The sequence below is a fragment of the Poeciliopsis prolifica genome, unplaced genomic scaffold (assembly GCF_027474105.1).
Source record: "Poeciliopsis prolifica strain line A6 unplaced genomic scaffold, Auburn_PproV2 SCAFFOLD029, whole genome shotgun sequence".
In the NCBI taxonomy this organism is placed as follows: domain Eukaryota; kingdom Metazoa; phylum Chordata; class Actinopteri; order Cyprinodontiformes; family Poeciliidae; genus Poeciliopsis; species Poeciliopsis prolifica.
Window position 1 is genome coordinate 2,485,632 of NW_026562404.1, and position 22,673 is coordinate 2,508,304.

General features: G+C 39.8%; 1 protein-coding gene across 5 annotated transcripts in view; it reads right to left on the reverse strand.

Moving 5' to 3' along the window:
* Positions 1-22,673, reverse strand: part of casz1 (castor zinc finger 1) — a 92,642-nt gene that overhangs the window by 16,960 nt on the left and 53,009 nt on the right. For 3 of the 5 annotated variants that reach the window (XM_055049940.1, XM_055049941.1, XM_055049938.1), the window contains 6 exons: positions 16,419-17,316; positions 13,878-13,943; positions 9,068-9,164; positions 6,429-6,593; positions 3,411-3,583; positions 1,401-2,266 (listed from right to left, as the gene is read on the reverse strand). In XM_055049940.1, coding sequence (XP_054905915.1) covers positions 1,401-2,266; positions 3,411-3,583; positions 6,429-6,593; positions 9,068-9,164; positions 13,878-13,943; positions 16,419-17,316 — 2,265 coding nt within the window. The remainder of the gene's footprint in view (positions 1-1,400; positions 2,267-3,410; positions 3,584-6,428; positions 6,594-9,067; positions 9,165-13,877; positions 13,944-16,418; positions 17,317-22,673) is intronic. The other 2 variants (XM_055049942.1, XM_055049939.1) reach the window with 2 other exon arrangements.

Consider the following 22,673-nt stretch of genomic DNA (forward strand, 5'->3'; position numbering starts at 1 on the left):
ATGATAAACACAGACAAGCCAATTACCTCCAAAACTTATTTGAATTATGCTAAGCAGACGCTGACATGTTTTCGTCAAAACCGGAGGTTTCTAGAAATTCAGAAAGACTTTGTTGATGAGCGTCTTCCTTGTATCAGAGCCTGTTTCCTCACTCTGCTGCCTTGAGTCATTTCTACCTCAGTGATTTCACTTCTTTTTTTTTATCAGTTTGCGCATGAAAATCTTTTTTATTTTTTTTTCTGGCAATTTTTCAACTTAATTTCATTCCACCTCCATTTGCTTGGAACGAGCGCAGACAGAGATAAGAGGCCAATGATGAGGAAACATGTTCAACACAAGCCCCATGAGCCCCCCACTCTGAACATCATAAGAGACTTTTACAGGCTCTACTCTCCCCCTGTCAGCGCATTTATCTCCAAATGGATTGTGAGTATCTAACAAGCGATCAACACAATAACAGAGCCAGAGCAGAGCACCGTGCCTCTGGTTTGTCCCTTTAAGCCCGAAAGCGCAGGCTCTCCTGGCTTTTTCTTCTACTTTGAGGATGGTTATAGAGTTGACCTCTAAGTGCACTCTGACTGCTCTGTCCACACTCAGGAGGGAGATATGCTTTTGTCTCCAGGTACAAAAGCAGAAACGCACAACTGTAATGTATTAGAACCAATATATAATCTAACACACAATGCTTGACCTTTGACTTGTGTAATTTCTGAGTCCAAAGTTGTTGTTTTTCCCCTTCTTCAATGCAATTTTATGACCAGTAATTGACCATCTAAGCCTTATCTCGATAAGTTAGAATTTTTTTTATCAATGAAAGTGATGTTTAAAGCTTTACTTTCAAATTTTGTCAAAGAACATTCACTTTTTCAGAAACCAACATGGAAGGGTTTCCAATCAGGAAACGTGCCTGACACAATCAATTGGCATTACAGCAGATATCCTGTACAAGTAGAGTGAACCACAACCAATCACTGATGAAGAAGATGGCTGTTCAAAGAATACTGAATCCCAGCATATGTATGGAAGCTTGGTGGAAGAAAAAAGTGTAGTTAAAGAAAAGGTGCACAGACACCAGGAACAACCAGAGGATTGTAAAGCAAACCCAATTTAAGCGTTTTGGGGAAATTCAGAAGCTGGAGAAAGATGTTCAAGTAGTGCACCTTTTAAACCAAACTTTCTCCTTCCACTCAGTTTTCCATTAACATGCTGGCTTTCATGCAACATTCTGAAAAGCAAGCTTCTTTAACTGCATCTCTCTAACATTTCTTTGACTTTTATTAACTTTAATTTATAATAATCAAAATGAAAATGTCTAAAATATATCCCTCTAAAAATCTGAGTGGTCGCTTTGACCACATTGTGATCTACTGTGCGGAAGTTGTCAGTTTAAAGCGACCAACCTGTGTCTGTGTTGTTTAACGGTTTCAAGGCAGCCGCCGCCAATCTGGCCATCATGGGTGATATCAGACCCTTGCTTGCAGAGATCTTCTCCAAAATGGAAGAATTGGCAAAGGATGTTGGAGTTGGTGCCATGGCTGCATCTCCCCCCATGGACGAGCCACCCTGGGTCAGAGAGTCGGTCGGCATGGAGTGGGCTCCAGAAGACGCGGCCGTTATCAGGCCAGCGGCCGTCGGGGGAGGCTGTAGAGGCAGCCTCGGCAGAAGCGGGAAGAATGGGTTGGAGGAGGCCAGGGCGCTGTTTGAAAGTGCAAGCGCTACCGGCATGTTGCTGGGCAGATTTTGAGTCAGCAGGCTCGACATGCGCTGGCCCGCGCCGGGCAGCGACTGGGTGGGCTTGAGGTTGTGGCCCGACATCGAGGAGGCGGTGGCGGTAGTGGGCGTGCTCAACAAGTGGGGCGTGGTGGCGGACTGTTGGGTGGTGGGCGAGGCACTCAGGCTGGAGTTCTTGCTGCTGATGGCCGAGAAGTCCATCAGGTCGTCGTTGCTGGACTCTTCTGGCTCATCCTTCGGGGCCAGGAAGGTGGAGGAGAGGCCCATGACGCCGGAGGAGCGGATGTGCCGCCTCTCATGCTTGCGCTTGTGGGAGGTCATCTGGCTGGTGGAGGTGAAGGTGAAGCCGCAGCCGGAGCGGATGCAGTGGAAGTGGTTGGTTGCTTTGCTGTACACGCAGCCCTCGTACTTGCATTCCTCGTACTTGTAGAACTTCTTGAAGCCGTCCTTGGCGTACGCGTCGTCCTTGATGTGGTAGCTCTTGTGCTTCTCGATGTCGCACTTGTTCTTGAAAGTGAACGTGCATCCCGGACGCCTGTGCAAATAATTAATAGGAATGTGTTAAATAACCACCTAAAAGGAATTGAAAATATCCCTGTTCCAGTTAAAGCAGCTAGCTTCAATGTATCTTGTTGGGATTTCACTTTGGTTCACAGCCAATAAGTCTCAGGAAAGGGGAAAAGTAAAATCCACTGAAACTAATTGAAACTTCTTGAAATAAATGCAAAATACTATGAACAAATCAGCATGAACACTCGATTTCCACCCTATAACATGGTGGTGGCAGCATCATGGTATTTTCTAATAACACATTTCTTACTGAGATGAATTGTTCACCATATAACTCCTTAAATGTTAAGTTGATGTTTCTGCATTGTTTATCAAATTAAGAGCTTAATGCTATTTTACCAGACCTAAATGAAACTTTTTAGCCTAAATGCAAAATATTCAACCCCAACATTAAACATGTTGTTGGCGGCATCAGACTGCAGAGATGATTTTCACCAGCATTTCTATTGCCATTATCAATAAATATTCTTAAAAGTTTAAGAATATTTAAATATCACTCTAAAAAACTTATGCCATTATACATGATTTTATTATTTGTGTTAGTGTTCTCTAATTACACTTTATTTCAAGTAAAATTTGAGGATTTCACAACTTTATTCATTTCACCAAATGATATATATTAAAGCCAAGTCATTCTTACATCTCTCAGATAAAGATATATATTTTTTTCATTCATCCAACCAAAAACTTTATTCCTAAAAGGAAATAAGACAGGCATTGCTCAAGATAATAAAATGATATACGAGAAGCTTAGTATAAATCGGTGGTTATTTTTATTATTCTTTTAAAGCTGGAAATTATTTATGCCCGTCTTCTAAATGAAGAGCAGCTTTATGTGGGTCTCCACTGCTGTTTAGACTAGTTCTCATTACTTTTGGAGTTTGTCAGGCCTCTTTGCCATCACCCTAATCTTTTGCTCCCTCCACAAATTTTATATCAAATTTAATTTAGGATCGCAGCTGGATATATTACTTCCAGTTAAAAGAAAATGCATCTCATAAAACTAAAAGCTACCTTCAAACCTAAATCTGCCAGAAGTCCGATTTCATTTGATCTTTTTGTTTTGCATTTAAACTCTTCATGCTTGCATTGTTGACCACGTGCATCACCTGCAGTGGAAGTGCGTGGTCTTCTGGCCGTAGAACTGACAGCCGACGGTGCCGCAGTCCTCGGTGGCGCGGAACCTCTGGAAGCCGTCGTTGATCAGCTGGGCGTTCTTCTTGTGGAAGTTTTCGTGGGTCATGACATCTGAGGTGCTGGTGTACACCTTGCTGCACCCCACCTAGAGAGAAGAGAGAGTGAGAGAAAAAGAGAGAGAGAGAGAGAAAGCACGGTGATGGAAAACGAGATCTGGGCCGACAGCACACATCAGAGTTTCGGTTTGCGAGGAAAAGACCGAAGAAGATAAAAAAAAGGTAGCTTCTTGAAGTGCGGTACTTTAAAGATATCTGATATACAGTACGGGGTACAGAAGAGGGAGCGCACTGTGGTTAACAAAATGCTAGTGGCCTAGAAATGAGTGGAAGAGGGTTATTTTCTCACATTCAACTTTTAATTTGTGGTGATGCACATGTGAGCGTCACCGGTTTCAGATTAACCCTTTGAATTGGAAACAATCTTTGTCATCTTTGTAACAATTGGAAAGAAAAAGGTAGTAACTGAAAGAGGTGGTGGTCACAGGAGGCTTGTGAAACTACAGTACCTTCCTGGCAGAAGCTGCCTTTTAGAAAATGAAATTCAGATTTGGAACGTGATGGTGGAGATGCCACAAGCTTACAGTAACACTAAGAGAAAAAAAAAAGAAAAAGGTTGAGCTAGGTGGTGGGGCGGGGGGGGCAGAAGGAAACCACAGGAGTAAGATGACTGTCTTGATCTTTAGTTTAAAAATATTCTGGAAACAAACGACTCCTTACAAGCAACAAAGAGGGAAAAAACGAGGTAATGTTTGAATTTAAAAGGAACGATTGTATATCATCAGTGGCAACTTCTCCATATTGAGTCAAACAATGAAAAAAACGCCACTCTGCTTCTTTCTTCTTTTTCCCCTCCCCGCCTCTTAAATCAGAGCAGCCGATGCCAACATCTGCAGGTTCTCAGCGTCTGTTAAACAACGGCTGAAATATCCTAATAACAATTACGCCGTCGGAGAGGTATATATAAAAAAGGAATATATATATATATATATATATATATATATATATATATATATATATATATATATATATATATATATATATATATATGGAGCCATCCTGGGCTGCCCTGCTGTAGTGACACTTTGAAAATAAGCAGATGAAACAAAAATTAAACAAATCCAGAAGAAGGGGAATAATCCTCAACAGGCTGCTTGGTACTAAAAGATGAAAAATGTGTAGTTTATATAAACACCTTAGGGAAATTTTATCCATGCCAATTAAGGAGTGAGAGAGTGAGGAGAACCTTTACACACCGAAGCTTCGCATCTATTCACTCGCTTTAATTTCTTCATTTTGATTTGGTTTCTGGAACTTCTTTTTCTCTTTCTTTCCCAGGCTACTGTTTAAAGACAGAACTGTAAATCCATGAGTCAGAGCCAACAGAATCTGACTCGTTTTCATTGCATTTACTCAAGTATGTAATATATAAATATTTTTTGGTTTGCGCGTGTGTGTGCATTTTTACTCTGGTGAAGCTTTATTTCTTATGAAACCGTAGAGTCTTTCTTTCACTGTAAATATTCTATAATTAAGGTTTTTTGTGCATTTTAGTATCATTTTATAAATCATTTAATATCTATGGGGGTTAGAAAAAAATATTTATTCTACTGTATAGCTGAAGTACAGTTTTCAACAGTGTAAACTTTGTCTAAGTTGGTGATTTTTGGCTTTACACAATAATACGCCCACAGTATACAGTCACCTCCGTACAGGATATTGACTGTTTCCACACCAAATTTTGGTAATTTAAACAGCTCTTTGTCAGAAAGCTGGTGGTAGATGCTCAATTAAAGCGTTTAGATCTAAATTCCCTTAAAAACAATTTAAATAAAAAAAACAAGCTGAAGGGTGAATGGCTGAGAAAAAGTTGATGGAAGAAGCAACGAAAGTCTAACCAGGGTGCCTTGAAACATAACGATACCCTTTACCTTTTTCACATTTTCACACACTGCAGCCACAAACTTTCATCTATTTTGTTGACTTTTAATGTCAACAAAATAGACCATCACAAAGTCGTATGTAATTGTGCAGTGGAAGGAAAATTATTTATTTTTCCAAATAAAAATCTGAAAACCATAAAGCCACCAACACCCCTAAAACAACCTCTTACCATTTGTCTTCAGAAATCAGACAGTAAATATTATCTCAGTGTAATAATCAACATGCTTCACTTTCTTGCACCTTGATATTTTAATCAAGCTGCAAAGAGTCACATGGAAACTGTAGACGAGCTACAAGGTGCACAGCTCAGGCCGTACAAACCGTCAACAGAAAATTTATTACAAATCTTCTTCATAAATCTCTGAATGCGCTTGGGTCAAATGTAACTTGTTGCTCTGCATGCAAAACTATTTGTGGTGGTGCAGCTAAACAGAGCATCATCCTCGAAGGAAACTTGTTCAAAGCAGTAAGGAGTGTAAGCTGGGGGGGCAGAAGTCTGCGACCCCAAACATGGAGCCAGAGGCCGTGCAGTGAAATCATGTAGCTCTAAACAGATTTATTTATATTAGATGTACATTGCTGGTCGATAATTCAAAAGACTTTCTGCTGTAATCAGAAAGTAAAATGTGAAAAAAAAACACAATATTTTGGGAAAACCTGCAAGGGGTTTTCCCAGTTTGTAAATGTGAACTGTAAATGATCTACTATAAAACACATATGAGACTTTTTAAAGCTGAAAATTGGGTTTAATAAATGTAAAACATTTCAGTCCTACCCTTGTTGCAGGTTAACCTGACATTAATCGCATATTTTGGATTTCCTTGCAGCAGCGAGTTATTTGTGTTATTCATGCTGAAGCATGTTGAACCAAGGTTGCAGGGCTTCTTTTTTTTTTTTATTGCATGTCTGTGTATATTGTACGCTTTAAGTCATGCCCACCCTACGTTTGTGGTCGTATGTGTAGGTGGGCGAGGGGGAGCTGCAGTGTACCTGCATGCAGTGGTAGTGGGTGCTTTTTCCGTTGAGGTGGCAGCCATGGTAGTAGACGCTGCAGTCGTCCAGGGGGCTGAAGCGCATGAAGCCATGCTGCAGGGAGTTGTCCCGCTTCTTGTGCATGTTGTAGTGCCTGATTACATCCTGCTTACTGGTAAACCTCTGCAAAAGGGTGAGGGAAAAGGGAGGGGAGGAGGTCGAGGAGGGATAAACAGCAACAGGTTGGAATTTATTTAAACCGGTCACAGAATCAGCAACAAGTCACTTTAGCTCTGTGAAGGCAGCAGCTGCAGCATGCAGAAGCCAGTTGGCAGCCGGGGCGGGATGTGCACGCTGTTAGGGAAGAGGATCAGGATTTCTTTAAAGATGACAGTCTCTGTGCTCATTGATTTATTCTGCAAAATGAGCCTTGAAGGCTCTTGGAAAGCACCAAATATTCTCTCCAACCAGCCTTACTCCCTCTGTTTCTCTCTTTTTTTTGTCTTTTTTTGTCTTACAAAATGCATTTTTATTTACAAATTAAGATGAATCAATTGACATGCAAGATCACAGTTCTTGTGTTGTTTTTTTTTGTTTTGTTTTTTTTGCACTGGAGAAAATTATGTTCCATGCAGACGGTGTTTCAGACGTTCACAGGGGAGAAACAGCAGACAACAGAAACAAACAAACAAGTGAACCAAAAAGAAAAAAAAACATTTTCCCTTTCAATTCACTGAGATATGATTCCGTTTTTAATTAAAGCACCACGCTTGCCTTTTTTCTCTTTTGGTTGGTGCAGGTTTCAGATGTAATGATGAATGAATATGCTTAGGGACCTGCCCTCTAAAATTACAAATATATAAATAAAAATGTTTCCCACATCCAGGAGTCAGGAAGGGGGGAAACAGAGGGGAAAAAAAGAATCACTCCGCAGAGACTTGCAGGAACCAAATCTGCTGTAATTGGGTTTAAGCTGATGCTAAAGAAACTGTAACAGGAGAAGCTTAAATCAATGAGACAATTCTGTCTTTAATCCATATCTATCTGCAGTTGAGTGGGAAAAAAAAACAAAAACAACCAAACAGAACTATACTAAAAAGAAACTAATTGCTGCACAAAGTAGGGTAATTGCTTTGTGTCATGTGTTCCTCTTAAAAACCAAAGATCTCACACAGCTGTTCGTTTATCACACTTGGACTGTTTCCCACTGTATGTTTCTGAGATGTCTGACTCCGTCGCAGTGCACACTTCATTAGGAGTTTTAATCTAACTGATGAACGCTCCATCACTTCTTTAATCCCCCCCCCCGATTCTGGCTCAGAAATCCTGATTTCGGGTACAGTGGGTGCGCTTTTATTTTTATTTTTTTTTTCTGCCGTGCGATGATGGCTGATGACCGGAAGACGAATTGAGCCGCGGTCAGGGTACATTCGATCCATCAAGCCGTCCAAAATAGGCCATAGAGAGAGCTGACTGGGAAAAAGATCTCATTTTCACTGGAGTGGTGATGAAGGTTGGGAGCCACTTGCTACATTTATTTTAGGATTCCCACCAGTGTGGCAAGATGCACACTCTCGCTCATGTACAAGCCCATGAAAGGAGAATGTTAGGACTCAGCCAATCGCCCGCAGGCTGGCAGTGGGATAATATTCCAGGAGTGTGTGTCATGTAACATTTCATGAGTTATCGCTCTGAAAAAAAAAAAAAAAAAAACGGGGGCTGCTCATCACGCCGTGGCTGTCCCTTTTTTTTTTTTCTGTGTATTGACATCCAGAGAACTGGCTTCCTGAGCATATCTATGTTTCCACACGGCACAAAAATAACAGAGAAATGTGGAGCTGACCGTGGAAATTGCCGTGATAACCTGAACTAACTCTCTGAATAACGACATGAGATGATTTTCCTTTGTGTTCTCCAAGAATGTGTCCCGTCAGGCTGCTGAAGGGGGGGAGAGAAATTCATGCAGAAAATGAAAGCTTAGCCCTGTGATGCTCATCGCAACATAAACAATATTTATCCGAGGGTAATCTCCTTAGATCGGGAGCAGAAAGAAGATTACAACTAAAGATGGCTTCATTTAGAAACAAAATTAGGGGAAAAAAAGAAGAACTCAATACTCGGCTCTCTTTCTCTCTCTCATTGGCCATATGCTGCAGCATAAACAAGGTCTGTTTTATGATCTGCTTTATGTTTTTTTCTCATCCTGTGCATGTACATGACATGCTGTTGAACCAGGAAAAGATTAGAAATGTGAGATTGGATTAAAGGCAGAGGCAGTATATTAAAACAACAGTAAGTAAGCAGATAAAAAATGATATTTTAGCCTTATTAGAACAGCTCTGCCTGAGAATGACTGAAACCTGGACAGCCGCAGCTTGTTCAGCAGGCCTTATACCAACAAGCCTTTCATCTGTGTAAACTTTGGCTGGGTGTGACCCATCGAGTGAAAAAAAAAAGGCACATTCTGTCTTATTTGTCTATCCTTGGAGCACCACATCCCATTTTTTGGGTCCTTCAGACCTTTAGCTTTAAATCATCCCTTCTGTCTTAAAATAAACCATGCCATTTATTGCTCCTGGGCAGGTTTTAAACCAATAAGGGTGGCCTTTTCAAATTTGCATTTGGGTCATGCTCATAAAAAGTGATAAAGTACTCACGCTCACCTGGTAGTTACACTCAGGGTCCATGCAGTGGTAATGCTCTCTGTACTGGTAAGCACAGTGCACATGTCCACAGTGCTGACTTCCAGAGAACCTGAAAACACAGGGCATGTTAAACCACATTAAAAATGGAACGCTGTCATCTCTGTCTCGTTGTAATTGGCCCAGGTTGCCCATGTTGCTGCCTGGACCAGGTGAACCTGAAACTGCTGTGCCACAGCATCAGAACAAGATTCTCGCAATACAGAAAAAATTACCATGTACAGTGCCACTTTTTTACACATGAAGATCTAAAACAACATCGTACAAATAGCTTTTTAAAAATAAACTCATGTAGCTTGCCAGCTGTATTGTTAAGGAAACATTTTCTCAGTGGTGTTGTGTCAGGTCTCGCACCATGAATGTCTTTTATGTCTGGAAATTTTTTCAAACAACTGATTTTTTTTTTTGTAGCATTCTTGTAGCTAGCTGACCAACAGTGTGCAGGGGAGGGCAAGTGTTGCATTGCAATACATTCCATTGCACAGAAATTCATAGAAAGTACTAAGGTCATCCATCAGTCAAACTAAAAGTGCAGCCTCAATCTGGTCTTTAAGGGACAGTGGATTGGATCCCCGGGAGACTATGAGGGCCTCAAAAAGATTTATAATAAATTGATATTTGCTACAAAAGTTAAAATCTAATATCACTGTGATTCATTTTAGTAACTACAGGCGACGGTGTCCCCGCCTCTAACCTAACGATCGACCTCAAGCAGATCAGACGCAACAGCAGCAAGCGAAAAGGGCACGCTCAGCGACTCCTACTCCTACTTTGATTCTGATGTGTTACTTCACCAGACGTTCTTGTCAAAGCTCCAATTTTGTAGAACAAAATATTTGATGGATGAGGATGTGTTAAGAAATGATGGCGAGCGCATAGGGATAAAGATAGGACAAGGCGTAAAAACATTGGAAGTTGTTGACTAACGAGCTTTTGTAAATTGCATATGCAACTTGCGTGGGTAGGTCCCACATCCTTTGCTTGTTGTTTGTGTAACACAAAGAGCAGAACAGAAAAACAGTAAAATATGAATTACTAAACTGCTTGTGGGTGATTATGTTTCGCGTAGTCAGAATAACATGATCAAAATATTAATAAATAAATATTACAGAACAAAGTTATAACCAATAAGCCGCAGCACTATATTTACAGCGGGAGGATTACGTGTTTAAATAAAAGCAATTACATGTTATGTTTGCCAACTTTGAGGGGGAGGAGGAATATGACGTGGCAACACGGAGAGATGTGATTCTGAAATGATCAACAGCAGATGAAGAACAATTTGCTGATAAATCATTAAAATTACCAGAAATTGGAGAAGAAAAAAAAAAAAACAACACAGGTGATTGAGTTCTCAGAGGTAGCTTGCTCGTCTTCAGATGTCACCTTCAAAGTAACGAATCTCACACCTTCAAACTGGCTGCTGCTTTCCACACTCTGCCACAAATTACCCGTCTGTCACACCAATTTCAACCAAATTATCTTCATTTATTTCCAATGGCGCCGTAAGAGACACTTATTACTCTAAAACCTTTTTTTTCTCTCTCTTTGCAGTCGCTGACACATTAGGGACTCTTATTCTTCGTATTGCTGTGAAAAGGCCTTGTCAAATCATTTCCTCGTTCTTTCAGGTAAACAACAATTTGGCCCTGTAAGGTAAAAGGTTGGGCTCTGTGTGTTTTCCCTCCAGTCAAAAGCGCAAAAAACTGGAATTTCAGCCTAAAAAAAGCAGCTTTTTACTGTCGAGCCGACACTTTTATGGTGGTGATTATAAGCCTGACAATGACGACTGTTAAAATCCTCCAATTACCAGTGAAAACACACAAATAAACATTTGCTCTGCTGCTGCCAAGGACTCCATCTGCTGTAGTGCCGAGGAGAGAGGGGGAAAAGGGGGCTGAGTAATATTTTTTCCATCTCTCTTTCTGTTTTTTTTTTTTTTCCTTGTTAGGATTATCCCAGAGCTGCATTTACAGATCACTTTGCTGAGTTCATTAAGTTAATTGAACAGCATATTCAGCACTGCTTTTAAGTTGACAGTGTGGATGTTTGTGATTTTTTAAACACAGCCAAACCAAAGATTTTAGGTGTCCTGAAGCAGAATTTTATTTGGGAGGGACCATATTTATTCCTAATTATCATTTAAGTATCTATACCTACTTTCTTAAGGTAATGGCAGATAATAAAACCCCAAATCTCAGCTCCTAATAAAATGAGAAGCTGGCTTTTCATAGAAAGTCAAACCCAAGCATAATTATGGAAAATTAGGAGGAAGGAAAAAGTCTGGAAAAGAAAAGATCATTTTTATTGGTGTCATATCATATTTTTATCTACTGAAAATATATTTCATAAAGCTCAATCAAAATGAACAAAGTCCTTGAAATAGACTGTTGTATAAAATATGATGTGTGAAATGTGGGCTTCACTCTCAAAAAACTTAATTACGTACATTTTCCATGCTGTTGTGATATATTGATATTCACTCCAGCATATGTCTAACAGTAGTACCTCTTTCCAGAAACGACAGCAGAAGGCCTGATGGCTCTTTTAACAAGAGTCGACCAGAGCGCAGAAAAGAGCCAACATATGTCCCGTCTATAAAGGCAGTCTCACACACATATATACATGAACATCCACGATGATTAACACACACAGCCCCCCACCTTTCCCCTCTGAGACTACAGTCCACCCCTCTGCTCATTGCCCAGCTGTATCACTTTGCCTCTGGACAATTCCCACTTGCCGCGTCAGGGGGCCTAATGGGCCTCTGCTATTCAGCTGCAGATTAAATATTAATATCGCCACGATACAGAGATTGCAGAGCATCTCCAGTTACAATAGAGTTACACAGATCAAAGTGGTGAGGCAACGGTGGCTGCATGAAAGCATTTAAAGAGCAGAAACTGCACCTAAACGCCGTCAAGGAACATCTTTGCGAGCCGAACTTGAGTGCAAGTTGAAAATATGAGGAAGCCCCTTCTCCCCCCCCCAAATTTTTTTCCAGGGATTGGATGAAAACATATTTACAAAGCCAATTTTTTTGTCACATTCTGCGCTCATTATCCAGGGCTTTAAAAAGATCCTCCTCCCCTGCCTCTACCTCCCATCTTGCTGCTACATTTGCCCTTTTTATGAGCCCTCCTTTTCCATTTTTTCCCCTCCCTCCTCTTCTTTTCTCTCTCTCTCTTTTTTCTCAAGCCCAACACGGAAATTGAAACTGTATCTGGGCTTATCTGCAACCTCCCCGTGCATCAACTGCCGAGATGTTTAGACAAATTTTATGCATTATGCAGCGCAAATATCAAAACAGTTCTTGGCAGTGCCAGCAGAAGCCTCATTAAAAATTCCTTAATTAAATCTTCTTGCAAAATGTAATCAGTCCAAGGAAGGGGCTTCATGTGTGTGCGTGCGAGCGAGTGTGCAGAAAAGGACGCGCACATGTGTGTTTCTGTCAGTGCCAAGGCTTTGATTTGTGCCCTTCATGTTATGGCTTGGAGAAGTAATCATTAATGCCAAAGCCACTTTGGCTTTTCAAATGCCTTTTTTCCCTTTTTATATAGACTAAAGAGACGAAGATGATCACCTTTTTAGTGATGATGAATTCAACTGGATGTTATGTCCACTGAAATATAAGATGCATTCCCTTCTTGGATGTTTACTGTATTTTGTTGTAAATGACTTTAGTGTTAGTCATTTCTTGCCTTTTGCATTTTGTACAAATTCAGGACAAAAGAGTGAAAAAAAATTTTCAGATTAAAAAAATTCATTGAAATCTGAACATTTGATGTCCATTTATCTAGTCTCTGACCACTAATTAAACCATGTTTCAAAGCAAAGTTTTTTAGAAGAAAATAAAGGAACAGAGGTAGAAAACCCATTTAAAATAAAAAAGACTAATAGTAATAATATAAAAGCATTGCATAACAGAGGAATGCTGCAAACCAAAAATCAATAAATAAGCTGCACATTATGAAAATGATCTGAACACATTATCTTTGATCTTCTGTGCAAGCATGGAAGAGAATTAGTTATCCATAATCTTTAATAGGAGGAGCAATTAGAAACTGAATTAAGGTGGCTCAAGAATGGAGCCCTGAGGAACCCCACATTTGATCTTCATTCATTCATATTAATAATTCTGAAATTAAACAAACTCATCTTTATCTGCAAATCAAAGTGAAACAGTTTAGCAAGACAAAGCCACCCATTTTTTCCTGTCTATTATTTAGTTTATCACGATCAGCTCAAAGCATGACCAAACTTGCTGCTGAAATCCAATAAAACAATTTATATATATCAATATATAACTTTTTCACACTTCAATCTAAGGTGGTCCTAATCCTGAAAAAGATCAAGCTGCCCCAGGGGCAGCTATTGATGTCAAGCTGCCCCTGATTTTACAATGCCCTGGTTGAAGAGCCAATATCAAAAATGGGTATTGATGACAAACATGTTGAATTACAAAAGTAGGTTTAGACCTCAATAGAAATCCTTCATAATATTCACATTTTTATCCTTATCAGTCCAAATAGGAAACTGTAAATAACATTTATGTTTTGCATATAATTGCACACAACAGTATGTTTTTTATTTCCATTTCATCAACATTTAACTACTCTTCTCATATATAAAGCTCCCTACGGATAATTTCCCGACCAGTGTAATTACTTGGAAGACCAAACTGCTGTATCAGTTGATTTAAAAAGATCTCTTTATGTTTTGAGCAAATTTCGATTGATTTTTGCACCAAGAGGGATTTGCATACCTGGCGATATATTTCTGGTAGAGGTTGACGTCATCACTGGCGGGTTTATCAGGCGGCAGACCATTCCTAATGCAAGAGCAAACACCAAACAGACAGGATTAATAGTGAGGCAGGCACGTCGGTTGTTAATAAGAAGAAACTGACACAATATTTTCTTAAAAGCCACTCCCAAACTTTGCACTATCAATATGTATTTTCCAGTGGCATAACAGCGTTTTCAGCCACGCTATGAATCAAAGATAGAAGGTGCGTACTTTGATGCAATGCACTGGCTCCCAACCAATCAAAGTCCAAAATACGGAAGCGAAAGGACATTAATCTTTTGTTGTGCAGAGAATATGCAAACATAAAAAACAAGATCTAAAAAACAGTACTTTCTGATAATCCCCAGAGGCCTTAGCTCTAATGTGGATGTCAAATTTACTGCAATCTGTCTGGAATCAGCGTAAACAAAGATGTAAGACACCTCTAGAAGCTGATATATAGAACGTTAGCTTCGGCTCAAACAAATTCATTTCAGGGCAGGAAATAAAGAGGAATTCATCACATTACAGAGGCGCGCGGGGGAATGGTGTTTTCCTTTTGTCACCTGTGTTGTGATTCCTTTCATAAAGCTGGCAGCAGAATAAAAACCCCTAATAGAGATTTGGTCGTGTTTGCTCCCGCTCAGCAAGTGGCATTTAGCTCCATGTGAGCGGCTCCACACAGGGGATGACCTGAGGTTAATCTGGCCCAGAGGGGAGGATACATTGCCAGACATTTTACCCAGCGCCCCTTCCTCCTCCCCGTGTACTACAAGCAGCAGACTGGGTCAGTTAGCCAACATTGCCGCTTCGCAGAGCCCCCAACCTGGCAAAGGCCAAAGCTTGAGGGAGAGGTGCCTGAGGGCTCTTAAACAATGTCTTTGATAGGTCCTGGCTGAGTAGAGACAGGTCACAACCAATCAAACAGACTCTGGAAGCTCCTTTCCACCGCCAATGTGCACAGCTGTAGGTGAGCTCCCCAAACCCCTCGTTTGCTTCCTTTAAAGTGCCCTCATCAGGCAGCGTCAAGCCGGCCCCTGCGACTCACCGGGAGGTTAGCCGTGGCTCTGAAGTAATTAAAGGGAGAGTTGTTACACCCTAGCCAAACGAAAGAAGTCAGTCACTTTGCGATGACTGTGCTAAATCAGTCTCCATGGAGTGCTACGGCGAGTAAACACTTCATGCGCCTTCGCAGCTCATAATGTCGTGGATATATTGGGCGTTATGCGCTGTTTCACACTACGGAGGTAGCAATTACCTTTGCGTTTGGCTAACTGACTCACAGAAGCAGTTAAATTGTATGTGAGCATCACATTAGCTGTGAGGGGGCTGCACTCAGAGACCATTGGTGCAAGGAAAAGAGAAATTTATGTTTGGAATTGTTCAATTCTATTAGTCAACTTTAAATGAAGGATTTGTTGTGTAATTAGTATATTATTTTAAATGCAGCAACTAATGGAGGATGTTTTCTCCTTTGTAAAAAAAAAAAGTCTTAAATTATATTTATGTTGGTGTACTTAATCCGAATACCTCAAAAAACTGGTCGACAGGATTCTACATTTAGTGACAGATACATGACAGGTTTGTGTTCCGGTGTCACTGTGTTTCAGTCAGCATTGCTTCAACTTTTTTTTTTATGTTTTTCTTGTTCTTGTTCCTCAATTTCTTGAAAAACCACATATCTATTTTGACAAGTCACACCCAAACTTGATCTACACGGAATGTCAGCTGTTTTAAATTATTATTTGTAGTGACTGTGTCTGCAACATAAATGTGACACACACCTAGGATGAGACTACTTTTGGTATAATTTTCTAAACTAGAAAAAATAAGGGCTACTCTTGTATTGTTCTGACTGCTTTCATGGAACTTAAAATGTGAAGTGAAGAAATTCAAGAGTGCTACAAATATTTTAGGACAATTGACTCAGATTAGCACTACCAAGGCGTGGCCATACTACAGCAGTGTTCATCTAAAATAGTCCTATATTAGATCAAGATAGCTTAGGCTATGTGAGTTAGTTAAGTTTCACATTAAAAAATTCAGATTAGCAGATGTACAAATTATCTGATGACAAGCTACAGTAATGCTAAAACAGTTTACTCAGTAGGCTATTGAGTGCAATCTCAGTTTAGCACTACTGTAGCGACGCTAAGCCAATTTAGGCGACTTCATTGGTATACTGTCTAGCAATAATTTAAACTTCAGCACTACTTAATGTACCTTAACATTTTTATTATTATTAAGGATATTGCCACCTTCTAATCCAGCAATTCTATTTGTAATATAACAAAATTAATTGGATTCCCAGACCGAGTGAGCGCAGCATTTATTTATTTATTTTTATTATGAAATAAAAATCTTAAGAAAAATATCCAAGATCTGGGAACTTAGTATGATTACAAGTTCATTACCTTTTGATTTATTTTTTTTTATGTTCAATAAAAGTTAAAGAGTAGATATTTTTTATATCACATAAAAATGTCAAAATAAAAAAAAAGAAAGAACAAGAACTTACTTCACTGATGACACAGTGCCTGTGGTTATAGAGTCAGTCTTGGAAAAGCTGGACTTCATATAATCAGCTGCGTTGAAGCTTATGTGTCCTGCCTGGTCCATCGTCAGCCCCGGAGCAATGTTGGCCCCAGTCGTCCCAACAGCGGGGACCCCTGGAGCTCCAGGGTTTCCTGGTGCCGTAGCCAGAACATTAGGGATCAAAGAAGTTTCTGGATTTCCTGGTATTAGCTTCTGGATTGTTCGGACATCATATTTGGAAGGACGACCAACTTTACCAGTCTTAAAGGCAATAGCGCCACCCATGTCTTGGTTGCCATCGCCGGGTTTGAACAGGTGCAGAAACTTGACATTCTCTAGGTCGTACTTGGACGGTCGCTTGTAAGCATTGCCATTCTGCTGCTGCAAGCTCTCGCCCATCTTTAGCTTCTGAATGAAGAAGTCATATTTTGAGGCTCGGGAGGCCATGTTCTGTACATGGGAGGAATTGGGCGGCTGAGAGTTGCCCAACTGAGTTGCTCCCGACTGTTTGTGGTCTAGGCTGGAGTGGTAGATCTGACTCTCCGCCCCCGTCAGGCCACCGGAGCTCTGAAGCATCGAAGTGCTCTTTTCTTGGGTCAGTTTGGAATTGAGGTCATCCGGTTTGGGTGGGGAAGCGTGCACGGGCCAAGGGAGGGTTTCACCAGCTTTTAGCTTGCGGATGTACTCTTCGTACTTGGAGAAGCGAGGGCTGCGCGAGTCCTCCGCATTGCTGACGGACGAGGGGTCTGAGGTAGCTTTGACAGCATCAAAGCTGATCTTCTTGGACACCTCGTCCCTTACCTGATGGTCATCATAACCAAACATCCCAAGAAACTTATTCATGGTGTTGACAGCATAGTCCCGTAGGGCTGAAGCTTCTCCTGCACAAAGACAATAAAAAAAGTTGCATATAAGATTCAATAAGTTAAGATTGTACATTTGAAAACTGGTACGTATAAAACTGAAGGAATCATTGTAATAACATAAAACTATAAACAGCATAGATGCAATGACAATACCTTTACTTCAGATAGATGTCCCTATGTGGTTCGTTATAAATAAATTACTCTGTTGCAATAATGAATATTTTTCTAACCAATTAGATTAACTATGACCAAATTTGCCAAATTGCTCACTTGGGTAATTAACATGTCTTGAAACAAATGGCACTGCTCTTGCATTTAAGGACCTCTAGCAAATCTAACAACAGGAAAAGTTTGTCTGCAGTGCGTGCAACATCTGTAAATGTCTGTGAATATATTTGTCTACAATCAAACAGCCTCAGGCTCTTCCTGTTTTGCTTGCTGTGTCAGTCCTGCAAAATCTGCAGGTTAACATACCAAAGAGTGTGTGCCACAAACACACATTTTTAAAAATGTCTTGTTTTGACAATAACGATAAACTGGTAGTCAAAATTTTAAAAATATTTTATTTTCTCTGAAGCAGAATCTTCCACATTTGAAAAATCTTAAAACTAATACTATTTAATAACAGTAACATAGCCTTACATAGTTCTCCAACAATGAAGTTCAGATTATATTTTTATGCCTTTTTTTTCCTTTTAGCATTTGTTTTAAACTTTTCAATCAATTTGAATTCATAGGCACATTTCAGAGTAGTTTTTCTTGAAGCACATTTCTAGACCTATGGATATCAACACACACATGCGTTATTGAATGATGTATGTCATCATTCAATAAGTTAGGACAAATGGACTTCTGAGTAAGATCAAATGTATACTCCAAGGAAACAAACATACGGATTTTGATCAACTTACAAAAGATGAAGTATATCTGAAAATGCTTGGGTTATATTTATTCCACAGGAATTCTCAGTAGCTGTGCCATCAGTAATTGGATTTTTACCCTAACCACATAAACATGTTCAGATTAAAGCAGGGAACTTTTGCTGCTGCAAGAAAGAATTCATTTATTTAAAAAATTAATTATAGAATTAAAAGATTTTTAGTGCTTAATGTAAAAAAAGAAAAAAAATCCAACAACACTACAGGAATTAAGAAAATGTATTAAATAATGTTTTATAAACTAATAAACCTTCAAAGTTGATTATTGTGTCACCTTCAAAAGTGCAAAGAACAAACTTTTTGTTCATTTATTAACTAAAACATAATTTTACTTAAGGACTCCATTAAATTGGACAACTTCCCCAAGGACACAGGCAGAATACAGTCAATGTATAGTTTAATTGCATTATGTGGAGATTAATTCTGCCTCATTAAGTGCGATCCAGGTTAGAGTAAGTGGTCAGAAAGTGGCGGAAAGGAAAGGATGATTTGGCCCTGAAAGCAGTGAAAGGATCACGCTCTGCATGAAGAAGAGGAGCTTGCGTGAAGAGGAAATGGTGCAGAGAAAAAGGGAGTAAGAGAGAAGCGGAAAGAAAAAAAAGAAAGAAAGAAAGAAATAATCAGGAGTGGCGGAGCAGCCTTGTGTTTGCAGATCTGACTCATTTCCAAAAGTCTCCTCTTGAGTAACTGCACATTAGGCAGGATCTGAGAACAGATGATCATTTCAACAGCACTATGTTCGACCTCCTTTACTCACTCACTGACTTGGCACGGTCACAGGGATGAAATCCAAAGTCCTTTTTTAAAAATTAGTTTTACTGCTGTTTTCATCAGCAGAGAACACATGAGCTGGCAGGAGGAGGTGCCGCCCACCATCCGAGGTAATTAATACGCAAATATTTCTGTTCTTGTCTCATATTTCTCAGTTATTGCTAAATCAGTCCCTGGGCCCTGCTCTTCACATCCCCTGCGCAGCATGTAAAATAATCCCCAAATTTCCACTCGCCACGGCTGGGGTTGTTTCTCCACTCTGTGGGTCGGTATGAAACAAGATCTAGTGGATCGAAGTGCCATGAAATTTTTAGGAGAAATAGATCAGATATTTGAGAGGAAATACCTACATGTTTGCCACAGATCAGTTTGTCAAATCTATCGTGTTTTCACATGTACTAAAACCACAGTGACACTATGTAAATACAAGTGCCTATTGTGCTCTTTAATACCGGATCTCACATGACATTTTTTTTTTCTTTAGCTGAAAAATTAATTGGTGGCATTTAACATAATTGGAAATGCTTTTGACTGAGATAATTTAGAAAGGACAGCAATTCGAGATCTCTTGGTTGGATATCATTGGTTTGTATTTATAAGGCCATCTCAAGTTGCACCATATGATATGCATCTATCTATCCATACAGTATATCATATTGCTCCAAAGTTAGGGTAGTCCCAACCACAGATCAAAGAGTGAAAGAATAAAACTACTTTACTAAAACTTGAAAAAGAGAGTGCCTTGTGAAGTATTCATACTTTTATATCAATGTAATTCCCACCTTTTATAAAAAAAAAAAAAAAGCACACCAACTTTCATGTATTCTATATTCAACAACCCTTCACAAAGTGGTGCACAATTATTAAGTGGGAAGAAACAAATATGTTTTTTTACTTGCAAAGTAATAAAATTATTTAAGAAAATTAATCACATTTAATGCTCTTTAAAAGTCAGAGAATTATTCAAGAGAATCTACTTTTGACTGATTTAATCTCACCATTTTAACACAGCTGTTTCATGAACAAGGTTTGAGAAACACCATCCACACAGAGGCGGGTGCATCATGCTGCGGGAATGGTTATCTCTATTGGGAACAGTGAAGCTGTTCAGCAGTGACTAGAAGCTGGAGGAGAGCTGCGGGCAAGCGGCTCCTAATCTCGACACTTCAAGATCCATGATACAAAACAATCATGGAATATATAATGTAAGGAGGCTGAAGAAGACTTAAAACTGGTATGGCGGTTTTCTGGTACTCTTAAATAAAGTCCAATGCCACCAGGTTATTGATAAAGTTGGGTTAGGTCATAGAATGACATCTCAAGGAATCAACAACTCTCAGAAACTTTGCTTAGGGGTATCTGAGTAAAGGGGGCCACGTCACACCTTTCTTATTATTGTGTTGGTCGAACACATAAAGTATTTCACAAATATGTTACAGTTTTTTGTATCTTTGCATGATAAAATGTGGCAAAAGTTAAAAATGGAATGCGCTTAAATTTGTTTTTACACAGAAAACTACTATCAGTTTAGAGAACTGATCAAAAACTTAACGTCTTCCTGTTGCATGCAATGCTTAACTTTTTAATATTTAACGGATGTCTGTTTTTTTATTCTTCTTCCCTTTTTGCTGAGAAATCAGCCGTATCGTGTGACGTGCTATCACTGAAAGGCAAATGACTGGACTTGAAGGGATTATTACCAGGACTGACAGGAGATAACCTTTCTAAAACGGCATGTAAATGAGGCTGCTACTCAACTGCTATCTGAGCACCTCTTAATAATGCCATGTGACACCAGGTGGGGAAAATGAATGTTGTGTGTGGGGATCAGGGCCCAACGTGGCCCCCTTCGGCTTAGGACAAATTATTGAATAAATAACTTAATAATTTTCTTTTCTTCTTCTGCTTTAACCCCATCTGACATTTCCATCTGCATTCTCTCTGGAGGAGAGCTGCGGGCAAGCGGCTCCTAATCTCGACACTTCAAGATCCAAACCGCGACACAGGCCTGCCTTGTCTGTATTTGAGGCAATTAGGCCACTTTTTCCCCTCACCGATATGATAACAGATGGGCCTTATATCTCCATTTGCTGCCCAAAAATGGTCATCAGCGTGTGGCACGGCCTCAGCGTCCATGGCACCAAGAGGCAGAAGGTGTCGGCGATGATAAAGATGGAAGCCGGCGGCTATAAATGGACTAATCTGAAGAGCTTGCACGCAGACATTTGGTTGAAATGGTTGGCTTCAAAAAGCTGTACTGGTCTCAATTGGCTGCATTATTATTATTTTTTTTATCCTTCGGTGATTTTAATATAGTTTTAAAAAACTATTTATGCTCATATCAGTGAATTAGTTTGAGGGTGCACTTTTTAAACAGACAGTGGCTGAGCTAATAAAGAGTTGCAATGAATAAATGACGTTATGTACATTTGTTTGATGTGATTTGTCACACGAAAAAAGAAAAGTGCGGGGCTTAAAACTTCCACACTGTTTGCTCAGTTAATTAACAGGCAGTAAATAGAGGGAGGGGGCTTTGAAATAGCTTGAAATGAATAATAACCTTTTAGGGTGAACCCAGAATTGCAAATGGAAGTCATGGTCAAGCCTGTTTAATCCATCGCTCTGAGCATCTCTATCATTTGTTTCATACTTTTTAATTCATTGTTGTTTTTTTCCCATTGACTGGCTTAAGAGGGCTCTAATGCGACATCTAAATTATCTAGGAAAAGTATTCTGGGGTTTTGCACTGATAGGAAAACTGTGCAATGCCTCGATGTGAGGAGTTAAATGTTTTGAAGGTCGCAGTTTCTCTCATTGATCTTGCAATGTTTGTTAATTACATTGTCACTGATGTTGTGAGAGATAATTAAGCCACTATGTTTATATGCATAATTATGTGCACTCCACATCAGCCTTTGAAAGACAGCAGTGAGAAAGAGAAAGAGGGAGCTGGAGAGAGAGAGAGGGAAAGAAAGACGGGGAGAGGGGAGAAAAAATCTTTTAATTGTGAGCTGAGCAGAAACACGGCAATATAGATGCCCTAGTTACAATCAACAAAGAGGAACTCGGGGAAAGAAAAGAGAGAGAGAAAAAAAAAACAACAACAACGCTCTAAAGACGAGATTTGCGACTGATGCGGGGTGCTCTCTCCATGCCGTCTTCAAACACCCGGCTTTCTTGTGAGCTTAAAAGAAGGAAGCCGGTGGAGGGAGAAAGGTGTAAGCCTGACTCACAATAGTTCAACATATTTACAGACAAGGCCCTTTTAAGGCCGCGAAATAAACAAAATGACTAATTAAAACCACAAAGCATTTTTTTTTCTTTTGCCTCTGAAATGAAGTCTGCACTCTTTTCTCAGAAGCCCCTGCCCCCGATTCTAACTGTGGCCAGAGCGGCTGCTGAACTTTCAGTGAACAAAAAAAAAGAAAAAAGAAGAAAATAGAGGCGATGACAAAAAAAGGGAGTACGTGTGATGTGACTCTGAGGCGCATACTTAAACCTAGATAGAAGCCCGAAAAACTGCTCAACCGAGGCGAGCGAACGCGAAACAGAACTTGTTTTTGCACCACAACAACCGGTTTCACCTGCAAATTGCTGTTTTTTTTTCTCTCTTCTCTCCGTGTGAAACTGACTTTATCTATTCTTATAACTGAGCTGAGTGTG